Genomic DNA, 11,730 nt, shown 5'->3' with positions numbered 1-11,730 from the left:
AGGCGACGGAGTTTACCTAGGGCCTCGTCCTCAGCATTCTTTGGGTAGAATTGCCGCTTCAGATTTGCCTTGAATTCTTCCCAAGTAGTGATGGAGCATGTTCCCTTTTTCATATCCTCGCATCGTCTAACCCACCACAACGTAGCGATGTCCTCGAGATAGAGGGGTACGGCTTGGAGCTTGGCTGCATCATCCATATATCCGGTAGCATTAAAGTATACTTCCATGTTCCATAGGAAGTTATCAATCTCCCGAGCACCCCTAGCTCCTTTATATGGATTTGGTTTAGGAGTACCTTTAGCCATGAAAGGTTGTGAAATCATACATCGAGTTGCTAAGATAGCGTCATATTGGCTGAACTTTTCTCTGAATTCAGTCATCTCCTACATGAACATTTCTCCTTAGCTCCGTAAGAATGCACACTCCTCACGTATGGATGTGATCCCTTGTTGAAGCATGTTGACGGTGGAATTCAAGGCCGACTGCATCTCCTCCCGAAGTTCATCTCCCGCAGACTCCAGCTTCTCGATGCGCTCGTCGAAAGCCTCCATCTTATCCGCCATGGTAAGATCCACCTTAGCCAACCGTGCCTCCAACGTCGTCAGGATGTCGCGAGATTTCTCCCTACATTGCCTTGGAGCATCCTTCGGATCCACCGCACCAAGTACTTCGGAACGAAGGTCGGAGCTCGACATTATCACTTTCGAACCTGGCTCTGATACCAAATGTCACGGGCTGATTCTTTCACCACGAACCTCGCTCGATCCCGTGCGGTACTTAGTCAGTCTTTCCCTCACTAGAATGGCTAAGTCAGCCTAATCCCTCAAACACTCACTTAAGAGAAGGGGAGAGAACGTCCGCGAGTGGATGTGGAAGCTCTTATTGCTTTATTACTTGGCAACTCTTGCTTGGTACAAATGGAATACCTTAGCCACCTTTTTATAGGTAAGACTAACTTACAATGGATGGCTATGATTAGCCTTCTAGATTAATTTTACAACCAATTGTTAGAATTAAGTCTCTATACTCTTCTCCTAAAATATCTCCCTAGATATTTACATGGGACTTTTCTAAAAGCTTCTACATACATGAGATATTTTACAAGGGTCCTTAGATATTTCTATGGGACCTTCCTAGAAACTTCTAGATACAAGATATTTATCATACCTTTATTATGCAAGCAAACTCTAGAAAAGCCTAGGAACTTCATGGACCCAACCACGAATGAGGGAGTCCAAATACACCCAACTAAGCCAAAATGGGACGGTTCGTGACATAGGTGTAGGCGTCAAAAAATGCTGAAAGATATCCAAATACAGCTCAAGAGGAAATCATACAAAAAATTCAAAAGAACACAAGTATAGACTGTCTCGCCGTGCGAGACAGACTTTGCTGTCTCGCCCTGCGAGACAGACTTTGCTGTCTCGCCCTGCGAGACAGACTTTGCTGTCTCGCCCTGCGAGACAGACTTTGCTGTCTCGCACGCGAGACAGACTTTTCTGTCTCGCACAGGAGACAGGTTTCAAAAGATCAGAAATTGGTTTTGTAACTGACCCACACGTGGCCACCAACTGTTCAAGAACGTGGGAAACGTCGTGGGCGGGAATCACGTTGATAACTGCCAAAATAACAGAGTTTGAAACGTGGGAAGGCAGTTAAAACGAAAACTGCCTGAGACAGCAAACACTGTCTCGCCCGCCGAGACAGCAAACACTGTCTCGACAGCCGAGACAGCAAATGCTGTCTCGCGAGCCTGTTTTCCACCAACTGTTCCTAGGGGCTATAAATACCCCCCGAAGGCTATTTTTGAGAGGGGTTGATCAGAGAGAGCATCCAGAGGCTGATTTCAGAGCAGAGAGGGCAGAGTACTCGAGCTTCTGTAACTCCTTGATATTCAGGCTTTGACTTGATTTCAAGAAGAACGACTATCTTACCTTGATAAGATATCGTTTTAAGTTCTCACTTCGATAAACGAAGTCAGAATCATAAACCCCTCACGATTCAATCAGAATCTGTGATTTGGTGGTCCACGAGTCAAAGCGCTCCCGGCACAGGCAAAGATCCCACGCAAGCAGCGATCCAAACAACGATCCTGCGTTTGTTTCTCAAGAGTTGTAATTTTTATTTTGTTGTGTAAAAGAAGTCTTATAAAAAGACTATCTCTTTTGAATTTGTTGTAATCGACCGAAGATATAATGAATTCCATGACAAAGTCAACTTTTGACGCAAACAAGCTGGCGACCACAGTGGGAGCCAACGGTCTCGCTGCCGAGACCGTCGTGTCGCAGCCAATCATCAATCGTCTCAAATTCCCATCTTGGTCAAACCTTTAAACAGTTAGGACCAAAGCCAAAATCCCCTCTCGATTCGTTCCATGAACGAGAGGTCCACAAATTGAACGATCAAACCTTTAAACAGTTAGGATCGTCTCAAATTCCCATCTTGGTCAAACCTTTAAACAGTTAGGACCAAAGCCAAAATCCCCTCTCGATTCGTTCCATGAACGAGAGGTCCACAAATTGAACGATCAAACCTTTAAACAGTTAGGATCGTCTCAAATTCCCATCTTGGTCAAACCTTTAAACAGTTAGGACCAAAGCCAAAATCCCCTCTCGATTCGTTCCATGAACGAGAGGTCCACAAATTGAACGATCAAACCTTTAAACAGTTAGGATCGTCTCAAATTCCCATCTTGGTCAAACCTTTAAACAGTTAGGACCAAAGCCAAAATCCCCTCTCGATTCGTTCCATGAACGAGAGGTCCACAAATTGAACGATCAAACCTTTAAACAGTTAGGATCGTCTCAAATTCCCATCTTGGTCAAACCTTTAAACAGTTAGGACCAAAGCCAAAATCCCCTCTCGATTCGTTCCATGAACGAGAGGTCCACAAATTGAACGATCAAACCTTTAAACAGTTAGGATCGTCTCAAATTCCCATCTTGGTCAAACCTTTAAACAGTTAGGACCAAAGCCAAAATCCCCTCTCGATTCGTTCCATGAACGAGAGGTCCACAAATTGAACGATCAAACCTTTAAACAGTTAGGATCGTCTCAAATTCCCATCTTGGTCAAACCTTTAAACAGTTAGGACCAAAGCCAAAATCCCCTCTCGATTCGTTCCATGAACGAGAGGTCCACAAATTGAACGATCAAACCTTTAAACAGTTAGGATCGTCTCAAATTCCCATCTTGGTCAAACCTTTAAACAGTTAGGACCAAAGCCAAAATCCCCTCTCGATTCGTTCCATGAACGAGAGGTCCACAAATTGAACGATCAAACCTTTAAACAGTTAGGATCGTCTCAAATTCCCATCTTGGTCAAACCTTTAAACAGTTAGGACCAAAGCCAAAATCCCCTCTCGATTCGTTCCATGAACGAGAGGTCCACAAATTGAACGATCAAACCTTTAAACAGTTAGGATCGTCTCAAATTCCCATCTTGGTCAAACCTTTAAACAGTTAGGACCAAAGCCAAAATCCCCTCTCGATTCGTTCCATGAACGAGAGGTCCACAAATTGAACGATCAAACCTTTAAACAGTTAGGATCGTCTCAAATTCCCATCTTGGTCAAACCTTTAAACAGTTAGGACCAAAGCCAAAATCCCCTCTCGATTCGTTCCATGAACGAGAGGTCCACAAATTGAACGATCAAACCTTTAAACAGTTAGGATCGTCTCAAATTCCCATCTTGGTCAAACCTTTAAACAGTTAGGACCAAAGCCAAAATCCCCTCTCGATTCGTTCCATGAACGAGAGGTCCACAAATTGAACGATCAAACCTTTAAACAGTTAGGATCGTCTCAAATTCCCATCTTGGTCAAACCTTTAAACAGTTAGGACCAAAGCCAAAATCCCCTCTCGATTCGTTCCATGAACGAGAGGTCCACAAATTGAACGATCAAACCTTTAAACAGTTAGGATCGTCTCAAATTCCCATCTTGGTCAAACCTTTAAACAGTTAGGACCAAAGCCAAAATCCCCTCTCGATTCGTTCCATGAACGAGAGGTCCACAAATTGAACGATCAAACCTTTAAACAGTTAGGATCGTCTCAAATTCCCATCTTGGTCAAACCTTTAAACAGTTAGGACCAAAGCCAAAATCCCCTCTCGATTCGTTCCATGAACGAGAGGTCCACAAATTGAACGATCAAACCTTTAAACAGTTAGGATCGTCTCAAATTCCCATCTTGGTCAAACCTTTAAACAGTTAGGACCAAAGCCAAAATCCCCTCTCGATTCGTTCCATGAACGAGAGGTCCACAAATTGAACGATCAAACCTTTAAACAGTTAGGATCGTCTCAAATTCCCATCTTGGTCAAACCTTTAAACAGTTAGGACCAAAGCCAAAATCCCCTCTCGATTCGTTCCATGAACGAGAGGTCCACAAATTGAACGATCAAACCTTTAAACAGTTAGGATCGTCTCAAATTCCCATCTTGGTCAAACCTTTAAACAGTTAGGACCAAAGCCAAAATCCCCTCTCGATTCGTTCCATGAACGAGAGGTCCACAAATTGAACGATCAAACCTTTAAACAGTTAGGATCGTCTCAAATTCCCATCTTGGTCAAACCTTTAAACAGTTAGGACCAAAGCCAAAATCCCCTCTCGATTCGTTCCATGAACGAGAGGTCCACAAATTGAACGATCAAACCTTTAAACAGTTAGGATCGTCTCAAATTCCCATCTTGGTCAAACCTTTAAACAGTTAGGACCAAAGCCAAAATCCCCTCTCGATTCGTTCCATGAACGAGAGGTCCACAAATTGAACGATCAAACCTTTAAACAGTTAGGATCGTCTCAAATTCCCATCTTGGTCAAACCTTTAAACAGTTAGGACCAAAGCCAAAATCCCCTCTCGATTCGTTCCATGAACGAGAGGTCCACAAATTGAACGATCAAACCTTTAAACAGTTAGGATCGTCTCAAATTCCCATCTTGGTCAAACCTTTAAACAGTTAGGACCAAAGCCAAAATCCCCTCTCGATTCGTTCCATGAACGAGAGGTCCACAAATTGAACGATCAAACCTTTAAACAGTTAGGATCGTCTCAAATTCCCATCTTGGTCAAACCTTTAAACAGTTAGGACCAAAGCCAAAATCCCCTCTCGATTCGTTCCATGAACGAGAGGTCCACAAATTGAACGATCAAACCTTTAAACAGTTAGGATCGTCTCAAATTCCCATCTTGGTCAAACCTTTAAACAGTTAGGACCAAAGCCAAAATCCCCTCTCGATTCGTTCCATGAACGAGAGGTCCACAAATTGAACGATCAAACCTTTAAACAGTTAGGATCGTCTCAAATTCCCATCTTGGTCAAACCTTTAAACAGTTAGGACCAAAGCCAAAATCCCCTCTCGATTCGTTCCATGAACGAGAGGTCCACAAATTGAACGATCAAACCTTTAAACAGTTAGGATCGTCTCAAATTCCCATTTGGTCAAACCTTTAAACAGTTAGGACCAAAGCCAAAATCCCCTCTCGATTCGTTCCATGAACGAGAGGTCCACAAATTGGATGATCAAACCTTTAAACAGTTAGGATCATCTCAGAACTCCCACTTGGTCAAACCTTACTACAGTTAGGACCAAAACCAAAATCCCCTTTCGATTCCTTCCATGAACGAGAGGTCCAGCTTCGATTTGTGCAATCAAAACTATAAAAGTTAAGATTGCTTCCAATCTCAATTGATCAAACCTTATTCAGATTCTCTGAATAGAAATCCCAATTTAAATTTCCTTTGTACCAGGAGATAGAATATAAAATTCTTCCTCTCCATCATCGGGTTTATCTCTACCAACAAACAAGAGACCAGGAGATAGAATATAAAATTCTTCCTCTCCGATTCTGGGTTCATCTCTACCAACAAAAAAGAGACCATATTACTCCAATAGGTACACGAGTCTAAACTGTTTTCCTACCCTCAACAGGAAGTTTCTGGAGAATATTACTCAGAATATTCTTAAGAATAACCTGATTACCTCCCAACGGGTATATGAGGTTAAACTATTTTCCGAGAACTCCAAAAAAAAATACATGAGTATAAACTGTGTTCCTATGAAGACTGATACAGTGATTAACAATGCGGTATCAATTTGATGACAAAAGCTGAATTCACAAGTACAAATTTCAGCTTCAATTCAAGATCTCGACGACGGTCAAGCGATGAACGCCATGCCGAAAGGACCTTAGCTATTCTACAAAGCACTGAATAGACTGAGAGACAAAGAGATCAAGTGTTGAAGCCATCTACAGGTTCTTCTATACGATCTACCCAACCAAGCATGGAAAGGATCATAAGTAATACCTATCTTATCCAAAGCATTCCCAGACTCCTCTATAAAAGAATGAGTCTGGAATACTTTGGAGGGGGTATCTGTAGGCGTCAAAAAATGCTGAAAGATATCCAAATACAGCTCAAGAGGAAATCATACAAAAAAGTCAAAAGAACACAAGTATAGACTGTCTCCCCGTGCGGGACAGCCTTTGCTGTCTCGCCGAAATGGTCAAAAACCACCTGGAACAACTGCCATACACGGCCACCAACTGTTCAAGAACGTGGGAAACGTCGTGGGCGGGAATCACGTTGATAACTGCCAAAATAACAGAGTTTGAAACGTGGGAAGACAGTTAAAACGAAAACTGCCTGACGGTTACTGTTTCCGAGACAGCGTTTACTGTCTCCCCGGGCGAGACAGCAAACACTGTCTCGCCCGCCGAGACAGCAAACACTGTCTCGCCCCCCGAGACAGCAAATGCTGTCTCGCGAGCCTGTTTTCCGCCAACTGCTCCTAGGGGCTATAAATACCCCCCGAAGGCTATTTTTGAGAGGGGTTGATCAGAGAGAGCATCCAGAGGCTGATTTCAGAGCAGAGAGGGCAGAGTACTCGAGCTTCTGTAACTCCTTGATATTCAGGCTTTGACTTGATTTCAAGAAGAACGACTATCTTACCTTGATAAGATATCGTTTCAAGTTCTCACTTCGATAAACGAAGTCAGAATCATAAACCTCTCACGATTCAATCAGAATCTGTGATTTGGTGGTCCACGAGTCAAAGCGTTCCTGGCACAGGCAAAGATCTCACGCAAGCAGCGATCCAAACAACGATCCTGCGTTTGTTTCTCAAGAGTTGTAATTTTTCATTTTGTTGTGTAAAAGAGGTCTTATAAAAAGACTATCTCTTTTGAATTTATTGTAATCAACCGAAGATATAATGAATTCCACAGCAAAACCAACTTTTGCTGAAAACAATAGGTACCTTGCGTACGTTAATTATAGCTTAATGAAATTAGGTTTAGTGGAGATCTCGTGTGTAATGCGCTGAAAATTGCCGACAAGAAACAAAGGTGGTGGGGCGGTGTATTACACGCAAGCAAGCGTACCGCTGAAAGATGATGGTGGGTTCAGTTTAGGGTATTGGATTGGACACGGATGAGCGCACAATCGCGTCCGATAGCGTTAGGTTTCACGTTGCCTCGGTCCACACGCGCCCACTTTTTTTTTTTTAAAAGGCTTCTGCGGTTTTGGGATGGGGCTTTCCCTCGCATGAATTTACTAGCTATTTCTGTAATAAAAAAACGAGGGTAAATTGCACTAATTTTCACTAAACTTCTAAAAAGTATACTAAACCTCTAACGATGATTGGGTTTGCAGAAAACACCCAAATAGTATTTTGCAGGTAACTGCCATGATGGCGTAAGGGCATCTCCAACCCTTTGCCTCAAAATGGTGCAAATTTTGCACCAAAATGGTGCAAAAGTCACATCTAACAGTAATTCATCTCCAACTCATTGCACCATTTTTTGCACCAAAAAGGAATATTCTCAGTATCTTTCTTTTTATCTACTTTTATATGATTATTTTTTATCCCCTATATTTTTAACTATTTCAACAATTAACCTCACATATCAAATTTTATTTTTTCACATATTTTCCAAACAAAATGATTTATTATTTAAAAAATTAAACTAATAAAACAATAAAATATTATATACCTATTATTAATATTGCCAAAATATTACATTCAAGAACACAACAGAAAATAAAATGTAAGAACATAATTAAACATTAACAACATCGTAAAAATTACAAATTTAGTATGCTCTTAACTATCTGAATTAGTGTATTCCTCCCATAGATGATCTATCAATGCATTACGAAGCGCAATATGGGCATCTTTATCCTTGATTTTTCCGTAACGTGCAATAAATTGAGTAAATCTTGTAGTTTCATCTGCTACCATATCAACTTCTGGTGTTGGTGCTTCCCTCACTTCTTGAATTGGTGCATAAAGATCACGTTCATCCTCGATTATCATATTGTGCATAATAATGCATGCAGTCATTATGTCATGTAATACATGTTTTTTCCAAAAACGTGCTGATCCTGCCACGATTGCAAATCGTGATTGGAGAACTCCGAACGCACGTTCTACATCTTTTCTACATGCTTCCTGTTTCATGGCAAAATATTTTTTCTTCCTACCTTGTGGCTGTTGGATTGTTTGTACAATAGTAGCCCATTTCGGATATATACCATCAGCTAAATAATAACCCATATTATACTCTTTTCCTTGAATAACATAGTGAGCGGGAGGAGCAATACCTTGAGCTAGGTTAGAGAAAAGATTAGATGACTCCAGCACATTGATATCATTATTGGTGCCTGGCATACCAAAATATGCGTGCCATATCCAAAGATCATAATCTGCCACAGCTTCGAGGATAATAGTTGGTGACCCACTACGTCCTGTGTATTGCCCAGACCATGCTGTTGGACAATTTTTCCATTTCCAATGCATACAATCAAGACTTCCTAACATTCCTGGAAAACCACGTTTTTTTCCAATATAGAGTAGCCTAGCAATATCGTTAGCGTTAGGTGTTCGTAGATACCGCTCTGCGAATATTTCCACCATAGCACGACAAAATTTTGTCATACTTTCAATTGCTGTTGACTCACCTATTTTAACGTATTCGTCCGTAGCATCAGCTGGTAGACCGTATGCCAACATGCGAAAAACAGCTGTTACTTTCTGTGTATATGTTGGACAATGTGTAAAGCTGACCTGATTTTAAAAATTGATTCCCACTCGTACAAAGCTTTCACACAATTCAAGGAGAGCTGAGCTGTGTATACGTTGGACAATGTGTAAAGCTGACCTGATTTTAAAAATTGATTCCCACTCGTACAAAGCTTTCACACAATTCAAGGAGAGCTGAGCTGTGTATACGTTGGACAATGTGTAAAGCTGACCTGATTTTAAAAATTGATTCCCACTCGTACAAAGCTTTCACACAATTCAAGGAGAGCTGAGCTGTGTATACGTTAGACAATGTATAAAGCTGACCTGATTTCAAAAATTGATTCCCACTCGTACAAAGCTTTCACACAATTCAAGGAGAGCTGAGCTTTGTATACGTTGGACAATGTGTAAAGCTGACCTGATTTCAAAAATTGATTCCCACTCGTACAAAGCTTTCACACAATTCAAGGAGAGCTGAGCTTTGTATACGTTGGACAATGTGTAAAGCTGACCTGATTTCAAAAATTGATTCCCACCGACAACGTTGGATAATGTGTAAAGCTGATCAGTTTGTACAAAATGATTCAATTTCAAATGTTGACCACCGACAAATTCAAACCAACCGCAAATTCAAATTCAAATTCAAATTCAAATTCAAACAAAAAAAACAAATTTGGATTGGCTATAAATAACATTCATGAGTTCTACTTCAAACCACCCAATTCGAAGTATTTCTGATCTCCAAACCAACCACTTTTTACAAAAAATGTCTGTTCGATCAACTGGGTACACGGTTACTGAAGATGTGCTCCTTTGTCAAGTATTCTTGGATATTTCTCAAGACCCTATTATCGGTAGAAACCAGTCTCGAGATGCATTTTGGTCTCGTGTGGAGGACAAATACAATGAACTTCGAGATCAGCATTTTGAGATGCGTACGAGCCGATCAATTCGTTCTCGAATGGAAATTATAAGTAATGAAGTAAGGAAATTGAATGCGTGCTTGAGACAAGTAGAGAATCTGAATCCAAGTGGTGCTTCAGATGAAGATATTGTAAGTATTCTATTAATTATCGTTTGAATTTTATTATTATTGTTGAAATACATAACTTGATGTTCACTATAATTTACAGTTAGTTCGAGCAAAGATGTTATTTATGCAAGAACCGAAGTACAAAAAAGGTTTCAAATTTGATCATGTCTGGAATATGGTTAAAAATTTCGAAAAATTCAAAGATGATGTCCCCACAGCAAGACAAGTTGGTCGAAGACAATCCCAAAGTGTGAACTTCGACTCGTCACAATCAGATAATCCCACTCCGGAATCTCCTATATCAACATCTCCTGGATTGTCATCATTTACTCCATCTGAACGACCTATTGGGGTAAAAAAAGCTAAATTGAAAAGGAAAAATAATGATCATGAGTCAAGTGTAGTGGACTCCATCGAGACCTCCAACAATCGACTTATAGACAGGTTAGACAAGGCGAGCTTGGACAGGCAAGAAGCATTTGATATCGAACGAGAAAAGATAGCCATGAAAAAAGATAGAGATGAATGGAAAATTATAATGAAAGATTTGAATTCCATTGCTGATCCAAACGTGCGTGAGTACGTTCGAGCTCAACAGATTAAAATAATACAAAAAAGAAATCAACAAGAACAAGGGTCTGCTTCTAATTTTGGCAATTATTTTAATGATATTGGACACTCTGGCCCCGATCTACCAGATTATTGAGAGTTGCTTGTCCATCTCAGGAAATGTTCCATGTTTAGTTTGTATTTTATGTTTTATTTTAATGAAGTTTTATATTATGTGTGTCAGTTTTTATATGTTATGTATTTCAGATATGTAATTTATATTTGAATTATGTATTATGATTGCTCTTTAATGAAGTTTTATATTATGTATGTCTAGATTTTAATATTATAATTAATAATAATGTCTGTTAAATTTTAGCATTTTTTATTTTTTAAAAAATAATTTATTTTGTCCACATTATACAATTGGGGTAAAATTATAAATTTTAAATATTATTGGGGTTGTTTTATATATTTAATGAAACAATTAGGGACAAATTGTAAATATATAAAAGTATGAGGTTTAAAAAAAATTAAAAAATAAAAAAATAAAAAAAAACAGTAATGGGGGATGAACAGTGCGACGCCAAATATAGCGTCGCGCTGTTCATCCCCGTCAAAATGCGGCAACAAATGCCGCTCGATTGGAGCTCCCACGCAGCGGCATTTTTACTTTTCGCCTCAAAATGCCGCTGCGTTGGAGATGGTCTAAGTCCATATTTTTCATCGTCCCAATAAATAATGTTTCGAAGAGACTCTCCTAGTTATCTTGTCTATATCTAAGGAGAGAACATAATAAGAATATATGAATAGATACACCGAAATTATTTTAATTACAAGTGATACAAGGAAAGAAGATACAAAGTTAAATAAGCAGTGCATTGTATTTATAAAAACCAACTATAAATATTAACACCGACCTCCCTAGCAAAGTTGGTTATGCTGGAATATTCCATCCAAATGTTAGGCGTTCGAGGTTGGTACATAAGGCTCAGAGTACAATAAATCCCATAAGGTATTCTAAAATACCTTCTTTTTTTAAATTCAGATTTTATAATTTTTACCAATATATGACACTCGTATTCAGTAGAAAGATTTTATTGTATAGAAATAGAAA

The 11,730-nt window shown here is 39.8% G+C and overlaps 2 protein-coding genes across 2 annotated transcripts; one reads left to right on the top strand and one right to left on the bottom strand.

The window, feature by feature from the left end:
- Positions 8,111-8,923, bottom strand: LOC109839348 (putative nuclease HARBI1). The gene has a single exon (XM_020407777.1). It carries the CDS (start codon positions 8,921-8,923, stop codon positions 8,111-8,113), a length of 813 nt encoding a protein of 270 aa, XP_020263366.1.
- On the top strand, positions 9,527-10,837 carry LOC109836171 (glutathione S-transferase T3-like). The gene is made up of 2 exons (XM_020404051.1): positions 9,527-10,085; positions 10,165-10,837. Exons 1-2 carry the CDS (start codon positions 9,729-9,731, stop codon positions 10,768-10,770), a joined length of 963 nt encoding a protein of 320 aa, XP_020259640.1. The 5' UTR covers positions 9,527-9,728; the 3' UTR covers positions 10,771-10,837.

Source organism: Asparagus officinalis, chromosome 4, assembly GCF_001876935.1.
Source record: "Asparagus officinalis chromosome 4, Aspof.V1, whole genome shotgun sequence".
NCBI classification, from domain to species: domain Eukaryota; kingdom Viridiplantae; phylum Streptophyta; class Magnoliopsida; order Asparagales; family Asparagaceae; genus Asparagus; species Asparagus officinalis.
This window is presented reverse-complemented; position numbering and strand designations above follow the sequence as displayed.